Raw genomic sequence first — 21,076 nt, 5'->3', positions numbered from 1 at the left:
TGGTCCTTTTTAAAACATCATTACCTCATATGTATAGTCCCAAATGAAATCTTGGTGGATTCTGGATTCTGTTTAGATTTGCATCACAAACTAAAACTTGTAATTAAATGTCTTCCATATGAGGTTTGTATATGAATGGATACAACCCTGCATCAAATATCACTTTAGGTGAGAAAAAAATTGTGCACTCTTGAGTTGAAGTGGAAAACAGATTAGAGGCAGATTTAAGAAAATTTTTCCTTCGAAGCAGTTTGTCTTTTTGAAATATTACTTACGTTTTCATTGAGTGTCAGCCCCATTCTTCAGTGTGTTAGTCTGTGAATCCTTTATTTCATTATCCTTGTAGCTTAAAATAAACATTTCTATTGAAACTGCTATGTTTTACTCTAAATAATAAAATACATTTTTTTTATCAATTGTTTTATGTAAATACACATACACACACACACACATACAATCATCTTTTGCCTTCTGCTTAGTAAACACGGCAAAACATCTTAATCTAACCCTATTCTGTGCATCTTACCTCAAAGCAATTGTTCTCTTTGACTCCATCCATAAATCTAAGTTCTCTCTCTCTCTCTCACACAAACACACACACACACACATACACACACACATATACAAAATCCCTGTAGGTGAGTGGTTGGGTAGGTAAAGAGAGAGAGAGAGAAAGAGAGAGAAAGAGAGAGAGAGAGAGGTGGTTTCATCACCACTATCAATAACAATAATCAAAAAAACTTTATAATTGTTTTTATTGAAACAACCAAGTCTCTCCATCTTCACTCTGTAGGATTAGTGCAGAGCCTGTTTCACAAAGAAAGAATTTCTTTTTTTTGAATTTATTACTGCTGCTTACTAGTGATTTCCTAAAAAGGAAAATGTTTTTTTCTCTTTATTTGATGGCAGTTATTTGGAGCTGATCCCCTCTTACATTTAGTGTTAAGAGCATTGCTCTTAACACTTAATGCTTATCAAAAACACTTAAGATAGAGCATATTAAAGGAGACTTGGCGTAAATATAAAAAAAAAGCAATATCAAGCGACAGATGTTCAGAGCACTACATATAAACCTGGATGGATTTTTAAAGATAAAAATAAATTATTTCCAAAACATTTAATATCTAGAGCAGGCTTTGTAACTGACAAAACACCATGGCACAATCTTCTTAAAAAGTATAATATGTTCTTGTCTCACCTCAGCCTGTAGGAGTACATATACTGATAAATTGAGATTTAAAATGAATACGGGCTCTGACAAATAACCAGTCAAACCCTTTAGGAAATATGATGATGCAGGCCATCCTAGGCCTCTTGAGAAGGGGTTGGGATGCATTTCTGAAATTATTTCTTGATGTATATGAAAGTTACAGTAAAGAATTTATTTTGTTTTCTTTAGTTTTCATTAATTGACCTTTTCGAAGATACTTATTTTCCCCAGAATATTAGATGTGATATCAAACATTACAACAATTTGACACCAAACAGAAGCCACACGATGAGGCTATTTCTCTGTTTTCATCTTGGAATCGTAGGTCCCGGCATGCTTGTAGGCGCCTACGTAGCCTGTGTTCTCCACAAGCTCCTCACGGCCCTCGCGACCTTTGCCCTTGCCACTTTCATCGAAGCGTTCCTTGTGCGAGCCAGTGTAACGAGCCGTGTCAGTCAGCCGATCCACCGCCCCGGCCTTGGCCACTTTCTGACGCCAAGAAAGACAAAACAGTGAAAAACTGTCAAATTTAAAAGTTGAACATAATGTAGGGCATGCCTTGATCATCATAACAATATGGAGGTGAAGACGGTATCACGTGACCAACAACAACTTCACATGACCAACTTTAAAAGCTGTCCTATTCTTCCCATAAGGCAGTTGCTAAAGAGCTGAAAAGTCTGAAGCCAAGGTTTCAAAGCAATATTGTGATGTTAAAATATCATATTTTCCAGACTATTGAGCACACCTGAATATAAGGCACTCCATGTAAAAATAAACAATATATGTGTGCATATAGGTTATATGTCTATAAGCCACAGGAGTCCACTTTGTAAGCATGAGATATTTACACAGAAATATTAAAGTCGTCCTCTTCAGAGTCGGAATTGAGCGGCCTCAGAATTTCACAGTAATTTCATTGGTCCAATTTGACAAGGCTAAATATTATGGCAGCATGAAGTTCGGTCGCCCCCCCAAAAATCCATACATTAGCCACATCTTTGTTTAAGCCGCAATGTTCAAAGCCTATGAAAAAAGTAGTATAGCATAGTATAGTCCGGAAATTACGTTGACTCCAGCCTCAGGGAGATGCAATGATCTGCCCATTTTACTTTTCGAGATGATACTCCCATCTCTGCTCTCTGATTGGCTGATCTGGTATATTGGACACACTCACCGTCACTCCCACGTTGGCGGGTTCTCCGGTCTCCACCAACTTGAAGATGGATGACACGGCGTCCTGAGGGGTCTGACCTTTGAACTTCTTTGGAGCCAAGCTCTCCAAAGCTTTCTGGAACTCCTCAAAGGTGATGACCCTTGACGTCTTCTGCCTTCAAGTTGACACATAAGTAATTTATCCTTTATCACTGAGATAACAGAGTCATTAACATGTCAAAACTAAGGTGAGTAAGTAATTAGCCTGTTACTTCAAAAATAATGGCGCTATGACAGATTACAACTCACATACAACAAAGTAAAGAGATCCTTAAAATAACAGAATTATCAATTTGTAAATAATAAGTACAAAGTACAGCAATTTTCAGGATATTTTTAACTTCCATTATGAAATGTCATTTCTCAGTAGATCAGATTAATGACACATACACACACACATGACCAACACACAAGCGAATGTTCAGGACCCTGCCTCCCAGGACCCATTATATTGTATATTGTATTATATTGTTCTTAGGAGGGTTGAGGACTCACTTGACTTTGGAGAAGACAATGTCGACATCGGTGGCGCTCACGTTCTTTCCATCCGTGATCTTGCAGTCCTTACATAGCTTGGCCCAGTTCTTGCCGTTCATCTCTTTCCCGCTGGCCTTCACGTCTCCATGGATGGCAAACTTTTTGAAAGACGCCCGCAGCTGCTCGATGTCTGAGCTCTCCGCCATGACAGCAGGGTCTGCAGTGACAGGGAGGAGAGAGTGCAACGCCGCCCTTTATCGAATTATGAAAAAAAGGCAGTTTTGCAGCTGTAATTTTTTTGCATGACGTAGAGGTTCTACGTCAAGAAAAAAAAATGATGTAATTTTATTTCAAATATATTTTATCTCTGTGTTGACCGGTCGGTCAGCTCGAGGGATCAGTCCCCTCGTTATGTGTGTGTGTGTGTGTGTGTGTGTGTGTGCGTGTTTGTGAGGATGGGGGAGTGAGACGATGACCTCACCCTGCTCTCACACACAAACTTGGGTTGTCTGGGTTACAATTACCACACCTACATGTGATGTCAGTCTCCCAATCAGAGCTGTTGGGAGTCCATGTTGTCAGTGCTCAGAGACATTACTATGGTTACTGGTGTTTGTAAGGATTATAAAATGTGTGTGTGTGTGTTTCAATTGAAAGAACAGCAAAAGTTGAACCAGATGTTGGATGCATCAGTGACATCACAGTTGTGAAAAAGGAAATAAGGAGGACATCAAAAACTCATTCTCAAAAAATGAATAAAAAAAAGAATAAATAAAAACACGTGTCTATTAAACTTGATGAATGAGAAATATGTGTATTTTCCAGAATATCCATTTACATATTTGCAGCGGTTCTCTTTCCTGCTATATGATTATTAATATTTTTTTATTTTATTCTTCCTAATAATATGAATATTTTTAGCATAGCACAGAGAACCAACAATCATGTAATCTAGAGATTTCTGCAACCAGGTGAAAACCTCATAAAACCATTTACAAGAACGCGGGGACAGTCAGTTTAATGTGCAACCAGCGTTCACAGACCACAGAAAAAAACAAGGGGGCGGTGGCTGCTGCACACCAGAAAACAGTCCAATGGCGCAGCGTTGTGTTCTGTCAAATCAGTGGCGGCTATAAATATTGTCTCAGAATTGTCCAGTTTGACTGGTGCAGCAGAGTCGGGGAAGGGGAAGCCGTTGGGTGGGGGAAGTCCATCAAATCAGAAACAAGCATCGCAATGATGGAATGAAAGGGAGCAATTTCCATCCAATCCCAAACGGAGCAGGGATGAGGCGATGGCTGCGGATTGGACATACTAATCTCAATAGCTCCCTGTTCATTACTGAAATCATCTGACACTTTAATTTTATACTGAGCTTGAAACAGAGGAGCTTACTGTCTTAGAATGTGGGAAATATATTCATGTCATAATATAAACAGGATCTGTGTGGGATGGTTCATTCAGGATAACTGAATGCTTTGGGAAAATGATTGATCACTCATATTGGACTGATCAAAACTGGTTGCTGCTGTTGCTGTTTATCTTGTCTCCATGACGACATAGTGCCCAACTTCCAGATTCCCCCACTATTGTATATGCTCGCCGTTTTTTGACATCACAGCCCAACATAACTCAGCTTCCCCTGTTAGACGTCACAAGGCATTTCACAGCTCCCCCTGTGTGACATCACAGTTTAAATTACTCAGCTTCCCCTGTGTGATATCACAGCCCACAGCTTCCCCCTCACGCACCTTCACAAAGGTGAAGACCCCTGCAACTTCCTCTCAAATGATACAAACACATTAATATTGTTTTTTGAGTTTCAAATGCATTCAGAAATAATCATCTATGAATATGGGTAAATGCAATCAATAACTGGCTGCAGGTTACACTTATCAATATCCGATCAGTTATATGTTGAGATTGAAAACATTTGACTGATTCCTTATTTTTTAATTCATTTCAAATCAATTTGTGAGAGTACCTACACAGTGTGTTTGTGCATGTATATGCTTGTGTCTGGTTGGCTACCGTGAAATAATAAGCTTGTAATAACCCAGAATGGAGTAATATCGTAAAGATAACAAAGTGGCTCTACATATAAAATTACATTTTCAGATTGCACATTATGACACAATCACACACACAAACACACACACACACCCACAAACACACACATATAAATATTCATGTCTTACCTGCTGGTCCTTATCCCGAACCCGTTCTCTCTTTACAGAGTTCAAATGAACTCTGAGCTGCTGCAGCTTGTTGTCGTCTGTTTATCCCGTCGCCACGGTGACGTCCTGCCCAACATCAGGGGAGGGCCTTAAAAACAGGGAGTAGGGAGGGAGTGGGGCTTTGGAGGAGGTGAAGGTCAGAGGTCAAACATGGACAAACGAATTGAAGTAAAATAAATATATAGGACGATATGGATAAATTTGACTTTTTTAAATTTATGACTATGTGAATGCTAGATAGTTTAATTGCATGTAACATAAATAAACATTCCTGCCTCTGAAACTAGATTACATTCAAGGTGTGGCTGTCACTAATGAAAGAATGCGAACAGGTGACAGCCATAGTGAATTTGCAGGATCCAAGGAACGGATAACCTGCATGTTAAATCTTTATCTGAGACTGTGATTCTGTCCAAACCTGGATTTGGATCAAACCAATAGCTTTTTCTGGGTCTTTGTTGGAAAAGAAGGACACAATCTAGAGCGAAGAGAGCAGGATAGTCATGATTGTGAGCAAATATCGAACTCTAACATCTGTGAAGATTTGGTGTCAAATGTCACCTTGGCTTCTGTGGTGCATCATCAAGGCCCATTTTCAGGGACGTGATTAGATTTCAACCAAATAATATCAATGTTACTGAAGATGGAGCATATCTTCAATGGTCCAGAAAAGTACAGGGCACAAAACCCTCATCCCTGGCAACTGAAGACTTAATACCCATATACACACAGACAGACAGACAGACAGACACACACACACACACACACACACACAGATTACATAATTGTTTTGTGTGTGTATGTGTGTGTGTGTGTGTGTGTGTGTGTGTGTGTGTGTGTGCGCACCCCTACATATATATATGTATATATATATGGATGGATACATTAGTTGGCAGGATGACATGGGTGAAGACAGGGAAAAGCCAAGAAATAAAATGCAAAGGGTGCTACCTAAACCTAAATAAAACTGGGCATAGACTCATTATATAAAACAACCACATTGATAAATGCAGTCGACATTCCAGGAAGCTGAGGTAACTCAATCACATAATTGAAAAATTCCAAATGAAGTCATGAAGGTTTTAGATATGATGAAATAATATATTTGGCCTGATCTATATTAAGGGCAAGGATATTGGGCAATTTGTTTCTTGCGGTGATTGGTTTGATTGTTTATTGTAATTTGATGATTTCTTGCTCATTCATAGGCGATTTCTCATCAGTTAATAACCGATGCCTTGTTTAAATATTAATAGAATAGAAATCAACATACAAGTCAGTTAGCAACAATAAAGTGGTGCTTGATTCTGAAGCCTGGAGTGTATCCTGTAGAATGTTTCTGTTTCACTTCACTGTCTCCATGACGATAGATGAGTACAATCAGGCTGACCACTGTGTTTGTGTTGTTACTGTTCACAATAAGCAGCACAAATACACTCGCCAGCAGGAAGTGACCTCATGGCAGAGGTCGTTCCAGCAGGAAACAGCTGTCTCCATAATGACATCATGGTTTAGTGCTTCAACAAACCCCCGAATACATGCGTACATGCTTATATGGATACAGGCATACACACACACTTAACATTATTCTTCGTCATTAAGGCATTAGTACATCTGAGTATTCTGAATGTTATCATACATTTAGTGACTGAGATCTTTCTTATGGCAAATAAATTAATTCTAAGGGTTTTAATACATTAAAGCCAAGAGGACATTTTTAAATTCTTATATTACATGTTAAAATTGTAAAGTACAGACTATTGCTTGAATCACTGTATTTTGATGAAACACTCCGAACCCATATGAACCCAATGAGCTCCATACAATCACAGGAAATGTGATCGATGGAGATGACGGCTTAAGAAATGTAAAATGATTCTCCTCATCTTTCTTAGTTTATACAGCGGTCATTATTCATGGTTGCGTAATAGCCTCTCTCCACTTCTGTTCTCCCTCACTGTTGTCAGTCTATTTTCTTTTCATTTATCACCGCCATCCTCTGTCATCCCCCCATCCTTATTATACTGAAACTCCTTTATGGAGGGCAGACGTCTTAAACTAAATATACAGCCCCTGAATAGGTTGGACTGTTCTTCCATCTGCCTGTATCTGCTATAGACTCCCCTCTGGCACGGATATTCATATGTTGATTCTGAATGTCAATTTTGAATCTGTCTCCTATTTCCTTCCCAGTGATGTCCAAATTAAATAAAACCTGCAAAAAAGTGAGATATTTGCTTTTATTGAACCAATAATCCTTGATATTCTTTGTGAGATTTCTCTAGCTTGTAAGTGTGTAAATGCCTCAGCTACAGTAGTATTTGAAAAGATACATTTGAATCTGTATTTTGCTCATGAAACACTGAACTCCCCTTATGCCGAGTATAGCCATAGCTGGTACTGTTGTCCATTCGAATATGGCCATCACCAGAGAGACTTATACAAATCATTGATTTTTTTTACCTTTGAAAATGCAGTTTTCAACCAAAGAAGTACGAAATTAATGAACTATTTTTTTCTACAAAAGAAATATTCTCTTCATCATTTGCTCAAGCCCACTCAGGAGAAGCCGGGATGTGGATATGGTTACAAGAGCATGTGAACGGCGCTAGTGTGGAGAGCAGCTGTTCACAGGAAACCAGCTGGAGGTGGCAGGATGGACGCCAGAGTGTGTGTCCATGTGTGTTTGAATATTGGTGTGGGTGACACATACTTCACACCGCCGCACCCTTTGACTGACACTGTTATGTTGTTGTAGTACGTTGTTGCCTGGGTGATAATTATTTACACATACACACACATTCACACAGAGTTCATGAAGTGCCACTCTAAGACCTTTGAGGTCAGTGTGGCATCATACTGACCACCTCATGATGTCATCAATGGTACTAACATGGTTTGGATCTATATGTCACCACCCACATACACATACAATCATGCGCCATAATTACAAATTGATCATTCCTTCATTTATTGACAAACAGGACAATCGGCTGAAGCAGTCACACTTTCGATTTCCGACCACTCTGACATTACAATGATACCATGATTCAATTATGTCATGATGCAAGAGAAGGAACAAGGAAGCAAGAATCAATTAACTTTGCTTAAAAAGATCAACAAGTCTGAATGAAACCAGAGGGGCGTATGCATGTGTGATTGACAGCTGCTTTGATTGAGGGAGCTGAGGAGCTCAATTGTTGGTAATAAACAGCTTGGGGTGTGAAAGTGGTGGCTTTGTGCGACAGTGAATCCTAAATAAACCATGCAGCGCCACGGTGTGAAATTAGACTAAAAGAAAATGTCACCCCTGCCACCTGATGCTTGAATTTTGAGTTAATTTTGTTCCAAGCTGCAGAAGCATTGATCTGAAGTTCAGAATTATTGGAACAGCCTGCAGTTTCTCCTGGTAATCTCAAAGTGAAATCAGGGCTGGTCACTGAGTTAAACAAGACTTCCGTCATTAGCTTCACATCAAGAGGAAACAGTTCCATATAAAACCGCTTTTTTCCCCTCCATTCAAGTTCAGTTAGCTTTCAAAAGCATTAATAACGTTATAAAATGAGGATCTCAAAGCTGATAGCTGAACAGTTTGAGCTCACAACAGCCCACATGCAGGGAGTTGTCACTAAGGAGTGCATGAGGGTGGAGGCATGGGGGAGTAGATGCTAGAGATGCTCGCTGTTTGTTCATGCTAAGCTATGTTTTTGCATGTTCCTTCACCATGCTACCAGGTACAGGGGGAGGTGTAGAAACAGTGGACAGGGTTTAGGGTCACTAACTAACAAGCATGTATATGGTTAAGAAGTGCAGTTACATCAATAATTTCATGTGTACATGAGTAACAACCGTGATCGACCAGTGACACCATCCATGATTCATCATTCATCAATGACTGTTCGCTATCCCTTCATCTTTGTCAAATAACAAAATTTAGTGTAAAAACAAGATTGTGGTGAAAGAAGTCAGAACGAGAAAGAAAAGGGTGGGGATGGCAAAAACGATAATAAACCTGTGTACCAACTTGCTTTTTTTCCTCCACTTTCCCTCCTTTTCTATATTTTAATAAAATAAATAAATTAAATATTGGTTGTGATGTAAAATATTCACCTTTTTATTCTTCATGTAAAAAAATCTTTTTAAAAACCATCTAGGGTTGAAAACTTAAGGTGATCTGAACATAGATTTCCATACAATTATGACTTTCCATATTTTACTTTTGATTTCAGAACAAACAACTGAAATCAGTTTGTCAGGTATTTTATGTTTAGTTACCTGATAATAAACCGGTAATATATCTGATTGATTAAGTTTCTGACTAGACAACACAGTATGAATTAAAGGCTGATTTTGTTACCTAAGAATCAGTGTAAGTGATCTGAATGAGTGAAAGAAGTGTCTGATGCATGCTGAGTGATGATTTAAGTACAGGGCTGTGATGACCAAACAAATTGGAAGTGAAGGCAGGACTACCGTAACCATTGAGATCATTGAGGAGGGTTGTCACCCTTGACCCCTACAAATAACACATATATATTTTTTAAAAAACATCAACAAATATATAAAAAAAAACTAAAGCCAGCTGATGTCATCGGTACGTCCAGGACACCTGCGGGCTGGCGGCCCTCGAGCCAGGAACCAGTCCTGTTCTTGGGACAGATTCCAGGTTATGCCCGACACCAGGCCCCCGAGCTGTGTCCCTGCTGGCCCAGCTGACGAACATGGCGGGTTGCTGCGACGACACCATCTCAAACTGCAGTGCACCAACGCCCTTACTGCTGCGGGATGACGCGGCCTTCCTCTTAGTCCTGGGCCGGGGGGAGGGCTGTGGTACCTCAGACGCGGATTTGTGTGAGGACAAAGAAGTGTCTCTGCCGGCAGCTGAAGACGAGGATCCCAGTCGGGCCAGCGCCACGGGGATCTCATCCAGGGACTCCGCTGAGTCTGAATGGTACTCGTCAGGAGGCGCAGCGGCGAGGACAGGGCCCGTAGCAGCAGCTAGAGGGGGCAAGGAGGCCCGGTGAGGGAATTGCGGGAAAGAGAGTCGCTGGGCGGTGGGGTCCACTGGTGGAATGAAAGATAGTGGCAGGTCAAGACTGAAACAAGCATTAGAACACATGCCAATGATGTGTGAGAGAGAGTGCGCGAGTACCAGGGGGAGGGGCTAAGCTCTGAGACTGGGATCCACTCGAACAGCGACTCTCTCTACTGACATCTGCCAGAACTTTACGGACGTTCTTCCTCTTCTTCTGTCAAATGAAAATAATCTAATCAGAACAGAAGAAGCTCAAAGAAAATCTGAAATGATCAATAGCCATGGTCTTCCAAAGTGATTACTGACAGGCAGCTGTCACATGATTTAGTATGAAGTCACATTTTGACCATGTGAAGGAGAACAAGAGCTGCCCCCTCTTGATCGGACTCACAATAACACTGATCCAGATTATTCTGAAGAACAATGTATTTTATAATCTGAGGTTGAATAATAACATCAAATCTCTGGATTATGAATTATAATCCAGGCAGGTGGTGATCACCTGTGAGTGCCTGTGTGTGTGTTCTGCATTGTTCAGCTCTGGGGGGATGGCGGGTGGCACTTCCTCCTCCATGACAGGACTGGATGCACATCTCACTCTGCCATTGGCATGAAACCTGAGAGACACACACACACACACACACACACATACGCACAGTGCATGCAAATGCATATGACAGACAGTAAGGAATTTACTTCATTCCTTCCAGAGAAAAGTCATTCAAAAACAGAAAAGTTGGAAAAGGAGCAAAAAAATTTACTCTGCCTCCCCAGGTGCAGCAGCAGTTGCAGGTGCCTCAATTTCCAGCTGAGGGTTAGTGAAGCCTAGGGTCACAGGATAGTCCACATCCTGAATGGGGAGCGGCAGAGAGAGGCTTGTCATTTGACTTTTTTCACCAGAGAGGTTTTATCGTGTTTACTATGTGATATCAGTCAAGTGACCTTAATGAAGTCTATGGACGGAGCGGTTGACCCCTTCATTGCAGCTGGTTTCCTGCTGTCCTGGCGGTGGCGCTGCCTGACAATGTACTCGTATGTGCTCAACCTGTTCCACACTGAGCATGCATGCACGCACACACATGCACATACGCAGATGCAGAGAGAGAGAGAGAGAGAGAAGAGAGAGAGAGAGAGAGAGAGAGAGAGAGAGAGAGAGAGAGAGAGAGAGAGAGAGCCTGTGTTTAAATTGTCAGCTTAATACTTGTACAGCCCACAGAAGACAGCAGAGATGCATCTCACTCAGATAGACGTGGAAACATAGAAGGTGACTCAGCAGGACAGATGTCAGCAGACTGAGACTGATTGTCACGGCTCCGACCACTGGGATAACGGCAGCTGCTGCTCTGACAGGCGCCACCGGCAGAAAGACGTACCACACACCTGTTTCGTTCCTTACTGCGCACACACACAGACACAGTCATACGACAACAGTAACATTTGGAAAAACAAAAAAAAACCCGATTTTCAAGCCCAAACCTTTCAAAACATCCTTTCTTATTTGCCTTTTTAAAGCAAATTTCCAGCTCTTTTTCTTTTCACTTTCTTAATATTATTATATTAATATTATTGAAAACAAACAAACAACAAATCCAAAAAATGTACAGAAAAATTATTTTGCTGCAGAGCGAGTGACTGACCTTCTCTGATAGGGTACAAAGAAAAATCTTACCCAGGAAGTATTTGTCAGTGCGGAGTTTTGACGGGTCCAGAAAGAATTCGACAAAGACGTAGGAGGTGACGATCAGAACTAGGCCGACGCCCAGCAGAGCAGAAACCACACTGTGCAGGAATAGCCTGCAGGAAACACGGTTCATCAATATCACCATGCCCATAATCAGATGAGCCATATTTATCTTACTAAGAAAGAATAAAAAGCCACTCACTTGTAGTTTCTGCTGCCAACACAGTTGTTGAGCCACCGACAGTGATGATCGAAGTTGGCAACACACTTGTTACAGGCACTACAGTGCTTTGATTTAGGGCCTCTAGAACACACACACACACACACACACACACACACACACACACACACACACACACACACACACACACAAAATGTCAATATACAATACATTGAATAGCAGTTTCTCGATGAGCCACAGGTAGTTAACATGCAGGACATTTTACATGTATTTCTAATGGTGAGCGGAGCTTCACATGAGCATCCCATCAAAGCAGCAGGTAGCAATTGTTAGTTGTTGCTATCGTTTGTCTCTGCCTTTTGAATTTTAGTTGTTTCTGCGTTTCACTTTTGAAAAACATTATGTTTTATGTTTGAGCTGATCTGGAGTTGTTATTTTCAAATGTGTAATTTTTCTAACTTTGAAATGAGTTTCTGTTTTTCTGTATTAATCCCTTGTTTCCGTGAGTTTCTAAAGTCAATCACAAATTTTTGTTTGAGTTGACTAAAATTTTTCTGCCTGATATTTGGTAGTGTTATGTGTTTAAATTGTTTCTACATTTTTTATTTTTACTTTGTCTTTGTTTCTTTATCTTACTGATGTGATTGTGTTTTATAATGTTCAGCCTTGTCACTTAATTTCATCTCACACTGCATCTGTTTTTCCTGTCCTGACCGAGATTTTGCAGCCTCTCCTGAGATGTGGCAGCTCACTGACCTGCTTTCTGCCAGACAGCGAGACTCGTGCTGCTGCTCCACTAAACATGTACATTATTTATACTACCGTGAGGAGCATAAAAGGAGCGGCACCCAGCAAACCCTAACCAGAAGCTAGAATGAGCTTTTAGGTGGAAAGTGAAATGCAAGCAAATACTCGGCTGCTAAGAATTATTCAGATTAAATGAAGGTCAAGTATTAACATGAAAAGTGGAATATGATTCAAACTGGTTTAAAAGCTACATTACGTTCTCCACTGGGAAAAAAAAAAGCTTTCCTATCGTTCTCTATGTGAGGATGACAAGTAGCTATAGTTTTATAAACAACATGATGACAATTGACATGACATCTCACATTTTACAATGCACCAGTTTTATTTTTGGTTCGTTCACTCACAGTGCCATCAGACTCTGCATGAAGAAAAGGGAGACCTTGCAGACATGGAATGAAGTGCTGTCGTATTTTTGCTACGAATCAATACAATGTCATCATCCTTTCCTGTTTCTCTACGACTACCTTAAGTGAACTGTGTTTACCAGCAAAGGGACAGTCTTATGAGTCTCTCCTCATAATAAAAGTCCAGTTCACATCTCTGATCACCTCAACTCCTACTCAGTTTTTTTTTTTTTTTTCCATTTTCTTTTCATTATTTTTCACTGCCTTAAGCACTAAGTCTGCCTTGCTGCCAGTCACAAACCAATTTCTCCATGGCATTCGAATGTTGACCTGAGCGGATATTTCCATTATGGAAATGGATCACGGATGAAGTAGAAAATGAAATAGGAAGTAGGAAATGAAATGAGCCGGAATAAAAGCATCAACCTTACATGTAATACTTTTACAAATCAGTCACACTGGGAGATAAAGAAATTATTAAAATTGACTTACTTTCTAGAATAGGTCAGAAATTAGAGATATAAAAATATGACACCTGAAGCGAAGTACTCACACGTCAACCTGACAGAGGTAACAGTGGCAGTTCTCGATGACGTGGGCATGTTTGGAGCGGTCGAACACGGGAACTGGCCCCTTATGGCTTCTGGTTCTAACGTTGAGGTCAGCGGGGTCAACTGACACAGCCATAATGTGGACGCACAGGTGACCGGCGAAGGCGATGCCGGTACACTGACACTGTGTTCAGGAGTTCAAGATGCATTTGTGTGACACGTCCTTTGGCTGCAGATTAATTTGACAGACTCTTTGGAAAAAATAATAAATCAGGCATATCGAAAAGGAGAATTCTGAACGCAGCAATGACAAGTCGACAACCTCATAAAATGTTATTAATGTTTTACATTTTTGATTGTTTAACAAGAAAAATAGTTCTAGTTAGAAATGAACAACATTAATAAAGAAATAAATATGATAATCCCAATACAGGATACAATATAGCCGGCAGGGATCCAGTGTGCAGGCAGCAGGGGGACAAATACTCCCAGGCCAGTGACTGCGAAGTAGACATAAAGCAGCCAGGCGAGCAGCTGGAAGGGGTGGGGGGGCCAACTCCAGCCATTGGTCCGAGAGCATAGCGGCACATCAGCCCGCGGCCCATCCTCACCCACCGGTGCCGTACGGTTTGGGTTTTTGCTGCACAGGTCCATCCTACAGAGACAGCGTGGAAAAATCACCTTACTTCTCCAGGCATTTGTTCCAATATGAATGAATACAGAAAAGCATTGGGCGAGTTGGATTTTCAAGGATATAAGTCATCAGGTACAATATAATATAAGTCCCTGACTCTCAATTTGTCATTGGTACATAATAACAAAGCTATCAATGCAGACTTGACTACAATAGCCTTAAGCTTGGGTCTGTACCAGGAGTAGTGGGACCACCTCAGGTACCTGAGCGTGGAAGAAATGGTAACAGAATCTGTAAACATACAGCTAGGTTTTTTACTTTAAAATTAAATGTACAAAATTTGGGGGAAAAAAATCTGATTGTGATTACCTTACTCCTTTCGTTTGCAACAGGATATATGGTCTTCTTTTCGTTACAGCTTTTCTCTTCACCGGTCACCACAGCAAATAAACTGTTCTCCATTCCATTACTACACTGTATCCTCTTCTCTCACACCAACTAGCTTCATGTTCTCTTTGTACTTTTTAAGACCTTCAAACAATTGATAGCCTTAACTTTGACACGTTATATTTTATTGTATTTCTTATTCTCCCTCCTTCCTACTATTATCTATTATTGTTATGTTTTGCTTGAATCTCTGGCACAACAATTTTCTTCGGGATAAATAAAGTTGTTCTTATCTTATCTTATCTTATCTTATCTCATCTTATCTTGCACTACGCTCTGACGCCTCTCCTTGCGTGCCCCTTGTTCCTGTGACTCCTGATGCCTCTCCTTGCCAGCCCTTGGTTCCTGTCAGCCCTGGCCAGCTCCTAGTTCCTAAGACCCCCATGACCTTCCCAAGGAGACAACCCTGCCCCAGCACAGCTCTCCGTTCACTTTCTTCGCCAATATATCCCTTAAGACACCCTACGTGACCTTGCGATTGGGTCAGGCACACCTTCCTCAAACATGACACTGGACAATTGTGAAAATCTATGTAACTATTAAGTAATATATGTATATATTAAATATAAAAACTGCCAAGAGCATTACTGTTACATAAATACCCGTTGCTAAATTGACTAAAACAAAACCAGTATTTTTCTTTAACAACAACAGATAAGAGAAATATACAAAACACATATGAGAGAATACACAACCTTTTGATATTATTAGCTTTGACTTCAACTTTATCATGAACTTCATCATTACTTAGCTTAAGTAATGATGGAGAAACTTGGGAGAATATGGCATAGAATTATGCCTGAGACCAAGCTGATACATGGAATGGGGGATGGAAGAGAATCATGGCATACATTACATTAACACCACTACTGTGAAATAAAAAATTAAAAACTAAAGGAGAGCAGTGAATATGTACATGTCTGAATGTAAGTGTCTAGGAAACTATATGGCCAATGTGCTACGAAATGTAATAATATTACATTAATAATGGTTATAAAAAATAATGTAAATGTTACCTGTTTAGCACCGAAGCTTCAGCTTGCTCGGCCCTCCGTCCCGCAGCATCTTTTCTCAGCTCAGGTCCCAGCGGTGATGTGCAGGAACACCGGTGGCAAGCGGCCCTCGGGCGGCGGCCAGTAGAGCTCGTCCGGAGCTCGCTGTTAGCTCACATCCATCTCAGCGGCGGAGCTAACTCGCAGGTTACCGGCGTCAGAGGCCCCGCTCTGGGCGCGGAAGTCCTCCAATCATCCGGTGACACGGAGGCTGTAGAGCTAAAACCCTAGCCGTGTTAGCTAGTGTGCTCATGCGATGCTAACAGGTAACGACAAAACATGTGGAACGGATACATCAGAAACCCGATAGAATCCTTGCATCGATTTTACTTTTTACTTTCGCAGTTAAAATGTTTTTCTTCCGGACATTCTCCATCGCGCGGCGGAATCGATTATTAACCTGCTAGCCTGCTACCTCAGCTTCTTCATGGCCTATACGCTGTTTCCTTGGTAACGATTGTGCTTCGTCTCTATTGGTCAGCGAACCTCATGCCGCCCGAAATGGTAGCCAATCGAAAATTAATATAGCTGGCGTCTCAGTGACTGACAGCTGTAATGGACCAGTAAAACCACCAGGGGGCGACAGTGACACAATCATCACTGACATGGAGGCGAAATAATCGAAAACATCCGTCCGATTTACTGTTGTATTTTTTCGTCATTACAGCAGAGACCACCGTGGAGAAAACCCCATCGGACTTTTTATTTTAAAAACTCAGTCTGTTCATCGGCTTATGAGAGTATAAATTATGTTGTGGAACAAATTGCCATTAGCCCTAAAATAAATTAGATAATTGTGGCCGTAAATTCAAATGTCAGTATTCAAATATTTGTAAATAAACTGTTTAAATGCTTGCCTTGAAAAGCTGATTTTTCTCAGTGAATCTTCCTGGCATGGCAGCATTTTGACTTCGCAGCCTTGACAAACGCAGACTGCCACTTGCTCACCTTTAACATTTCAGATGTACCTTTTGGCCATCTGATGCAACTCTGATGAAAAAAATAATAAATGGAAAATTATCAATAAAGGCGATATTGAAATTATTCATTTACTGTATTCTCGTCGATAACCATACACAAATCAGAATGACTTCTTTCGGCTTTTCCAATATTGGAATTATACATTTACTGTCAATGTCCATACACAAATCAGATTGACTGTTACAGTCTAATTGAACAACTAATAATTTTTATCATTTATGTCATAATATAATGAATAATTTTTTTTTAACAGCAGCAGAAAATTATTCATTGTACCCCCCAAAAAAATGATTTTACTTTAGCATCTCTTTATTTTTAGGATGTAAAAATGTTTAGAAATGTCTGTAGAGGTTCTCATCCAGGTCATGTGAAATTGTTTCAAAATCTTCTTGTCATTGCAACTGGACTTGACTCTTCAGTTCAGAAGAAGCCGCTTGGATGAGGGATGAAACGTCTTCAAGTGAAGAAATTCAGTTGCCACGAGAAGAAATGTTTTGATTTATTTATTTTTGTCCAGGATGCTTCTTTGGTTTGAATGGCGAAGGCATTAAAATGTGAAGAATTGAAATTAAGCTCTTCATGGTGCTGTGATGGAATAAGGTCAGGGGTTACCTCTTCTCCTTGGTGTAAAACCTCCCAGCTGACCATCACAGTTTCAGTCATCTGTTTTGTGAATCTTCACAGTGAGAAGCCGAGCGTCCTGCTGCTCCTGAATCAGAACCAGATGTCACCCCTGTTACATAACAAAACCTCTTATCAAGGAGAGACAGCACTTTGTTGATTTAGATAAATATGTTTGCCTAACTGGGTAGTTATTGATGTAAGCAAGTAAATATGGAAATTACATAGCTTACCTTATTCTTTGTACTAATCATTAATCAAATTATCTATCAGTTATTTGCTCACTTCTGAAATGTTGTATCTCAATTCCGTTTATAGATTGTTGATGCAACTGAGATGCATTCCTAATGATTACAGTCCAGTATCAATTTCTCCTAGACCAAGTTGCCACCATTAATTGTTCAGCTCTCCAACACCTCATTTCAGATTTTCGGATTGCATTAACAGCGACCACAGATGAAACAGTGCAGCTGACAGTCGGCCAGACCCATAACCAAGGGAACAATAAATGAGTGGAGGGTGGAACATCCCTCTACGTTTCATCTCAATGAAACTTGTATGTTTGTTTCTCCTCTTCTGTTCAAAGTAAATAAACTGTGCATCTCCGCTGCAGCTTCTTTTTGTTCTCTAAAGTCTTGTAATTCCAATTGGGCCCTCCACCAGCCCGAGATGGACTTGTGATTGGATGAGGAAGTGATGGGCAGTTTTGGTATTAGGATAGGAACGTAGACAGATGATGGTACACTTTGCAAAAAGGATGGAAATGGCTAAAGAGAAAACTTTTTTCCAGAAAAGACAGGAACATAGGGTTACTTATAAGAGCGGATGTAGGTGCACGCAGGTAGACTACATCTTGCATAGATATCTTGTTTAGTAATCTAAAAGAGATTGGTGACTGCAAAGTAGCAGTGGGTGAGAGTGAAGCCAGATAGCATTGGATGGTGGTTTGTAGGATGACAGGTGGCGCAGAAGAGGAAAAATGCAGAGCAGAGGATAAAGTGATGGAAGCTGAAAAGGTAGGAGTGTTGTATGGTTTTCAGGGAGGAGTTCAGAAAGGCTCTGAATGGTCACGGAGAGCTTCCACATGATTGGACAACAACAGCCAGTGTTATCAAGGAGACAGGTAGGAAAGTACTTGGTGTGTCACCCGAAAAGAAAGTAGATAAGGAGACTAGGTGGTGGAATGAGGAAGTGCAGGAGTATATACAGAGAAAGCGGTAAGCAAAGAAGAAGTGGGACACTGAGGGAACTGAAAAGAACAGACCGGAGTACAGGTAGATACAGTATAAGTTAAGGATAGAGGTAGCAAAGGCAAAACAAAGGGCATACGATGACCTGTATGCTCAGTTGAACAGTAAAGGGGTAGAGAATGATTTATACAGGTTGGCAAAATAGAGAGATAGAGATGGAAAGCATGTACAGCAGGAAATTTATTGACTGATGCTAGAAGAGTGATTGGAAAGAGTAGAAGAGGTGACTCTTGCAGACCACAAAGTAGCAGAGAATAGTAAAAGTAAAATGAGAAAGCCATTGAAGAGGATGAAGATTGGAAAGGCAGTTGGTCCTGATGATGGAGGTATGGAAATATGGAAGTCTGGAGGTATGGAAGTGTCTACGAGATGCAGCAGTAGAGTTTCTGGCTAGATTATTCAACAGGATCCTAGAGAGTGAGAAGACGCATGAGGAATGGATGTGTGATTGTGCCCATTTTTAAGAATGAGGAAGATGTGCAGAATTGTGGAAACTACAGAGGGATAAAGTCAGTGAGCCATACAATGAAGTTATGGGAAAGAGAAGCGGAAACTAGAACTGAGAGCAGAAGTCAGTATTTGTGAGCAGCAGTATGGCTTCATGTCCAGAAACAGTACTAAGGATGCAGTATTTGTTTTGAAAATGCCAATAGAAGGTCAGTAGGAGCAGCAATGCACTTTTGTAGACCTAGAAAACGCATATGACAGGGTGCCAAGAGAGGAACTCTGGTATTGCATGAGGAAATCTGGAGTGGCAGAGCTGGTGCAGGATAAGATGAGATAAGATAAGATAAGACAAGAACAACTTTATTAATCCCGAAGGAAATTGTTGTGCCAGAGTTACAGAAAATATAACAGTAATAAATAATAAAAAGAAAAAGGCAGAATTAGAAATAAAAATAAACTATAAACTATAAAGTGTCTCAGTGAAACTATAAAGAGTCTCAACAAAACTATAAGTGTCTATAAGTAACAAGTGAGGTAAGGAGTGCACAATAGTATGATAAAAGGAAAAATTGTAGTGTAGCTGTTATGAAATGAAATATTGCACAGTTCTGAATATTGCACAGTGAAATGAAATATTGCACAGTTTTTGTTTTTTTTTACGTTAAAGATAGGTTTTTATGGTTGCTGGCGGCTGAATGGAGAGGAATTAAAAAGTCTGATCGCCTCGGGGAGGAAAGACCTCCTGTGGCGTTCAGTGGAGCTCCTCAGTGGTATCAGTAGGATATGTATGCTAGCAGTGAGACAGTGGTGCAGTGTGCTGTAGGGCTAACAGAAAAGTTCAAGTTAGAGGCGGGACTCCATCAGGGATCAGCTCTGAGCCCCTTCTTGTTTCCAGTAGTGATAGACAAGCTGAGAGATGAGGTTAGACAGGAATCTGCATGGACCATCATGTTTGTAGATGACATTATAATCTGTAGTGAAAGCAGGAGTTATGCTCTGGAAAGGATGGGAATGAAGGTTAGCCACAGCAAGACAGAATATGTGTGTGTGAATGAGAGGAACCCAGGTGGAACAGTGAGGCTACAGTGAGTGGAGATCAAGAAGTTGGTGGATTTCAAGTACTTTGGGTCAACAGTCCAGAGCAATAGAGAGTGTGGAAAAGAGGTAAAGAAACTGGTTCAAGCAGGTTGGAATGGGTGGAGAAAAGTGTCAGGGTCACTATACAATAAAAGACTGCCAGAATGAAAGGAAAGGTGTACAATACCAGCGATGCTGTATGGTCTAGAAATAGTGACAATGATGAAAAAGACAGGAGGTCGCAGAGATGAAGATGTTGAGGTTCAGTTTGTGAGTGACGAGGATGGATAGGATCATTAATGAGTCCATCAGAGGGACAGCACATATTGGAAGTTTTGGAGGGAAGGTTAGAGTAGCCAGATTCAGATGGTTCGGTCATGTACAGAGGAGGAATGGTGAATATATTGGTAGACGGATGCTGGAATTGGAGCTGCCAGGCAGAAGATCTGGAGGAAGACCAAAGAGAAGATTTATAGACGTATAGGGAAGAGAGCGGAGGATACAGAGTAGGGTGAGATGAAGAAGGTTGACTCGCTGTGGGGACCCCTGAAGGATCACATGTCTTTGCTTCTTTTACCTACATACACCACCCCAAAGAAAAAAGACCCTCCCATAACAAAAACTGAAAAGATTTGGCCTGACTGTGCCTGTCAGCAACTGCAGGACTGTTTCGAAAACACCAACCCGGACATTTTTCAAGATCTGGATCTGGAAGCATACACCTTGACTGTGTTTTGTTACATTCACACTATGTTTCAATTGTCACAGTGGACAGACAAATTTGGGTGTACCCTTACCAGAAGCTGTGGATGCAGCCTTTTTAAAAAGG

The 21,076-nt window shown here is 40.7% G+C and overlaps 2 protein-coding genes across 3 annotated transcripts; both read right to left on the bottom strand.

Moving 5' to 3' along the window:
- Positions 1–738: 738 nt before the first annotated feature.
- Positions 739–5,188, bottom strand: tppp3 (tubulin polymerization-promoting protein family member 3). The gene is made up of 4 exons (XM_086143780.1): positions 5,101–5,188; positions 2,921–3,119; positions 2,388–2,541; positions 739–1,699 (listed from the first exon to the last, which is right to left on the bottom strand). The coding sequence occupies exons 2-4, from the start codon at positions 3,106–3,108 to the stop codon at positions 1,505–1,507; spliced, it is 537 nt and encodes a 178-aa protein (XP_085999906.1). The 5' UTR covers positions 3,109–3,119; positions 5,101–5,188; the 3' UTR covers positions 739–1,504.
- A 2,913-nt stretch (positions 5,189–8,101) lies between these two features.
- On the bottom strand, positions 8,102–16,306 carry zdhhc1 (zDHHC palmitoyltransferase 1). Of its 2 annotated transcripts, none has more exons than XM_086139443.1 (11): positions 15,836–16,306; positions 14,177–14,393; positions 13,741–13,916; positions 12,058–12,159; positions 11,844–11,968; positions 11,414–11,569; positions 11,117–11,229; positions 10,936–11,024; positions 10,677–10,791; positions 10,292–10,388; positions 8,102–10,203 (listed from the first exon to the last, which is right to left on the bottom strand). In XM_086139443.1, the coding sequence occupies exons 2-11, from the start codon at positions 14,390–14,392 to the stop codon at positions 9,728–9,730; spliced, it is 1,665 nt and encodes a 554-aa protein (XP_085995569.1). In that variant the 5' UTR covers position 14,393; positions 15,836–16,306; the 3' UTR covers positions 8,102–9,727. The 2 variants fall into 2 exon arrangements, with proteins under 2 accessions (XP_085995569.1, XP_085995577.1); XM_086139451.1 differs by having other exon boundaries at positions 10,292–10,385.
- Positions 16,307–21,076: the final 4,770 nt, after the last annotated feature.

Source organism: Fistularia commersonii, chromosome 3 (assembly GCF_037954325.1).
Source record: "Fistularia commersonii isolate RoL2024-O1a breed Wild chromosome 3, RoL_Fcom_v1.0, whole genome shotgun sequence".
Lineage (NCBI taxonomy): Eukaryota > Metazoa > Chordata > Actinopteri > Syngnathiformes > Fistulariidae > Fistularia > Fistularia commersonii.
The sequence above is the reverse complement of the archived record's forward strand: the minus strand, read 5'-3'. Positions and strand labels throughout refer to the sequence as shown.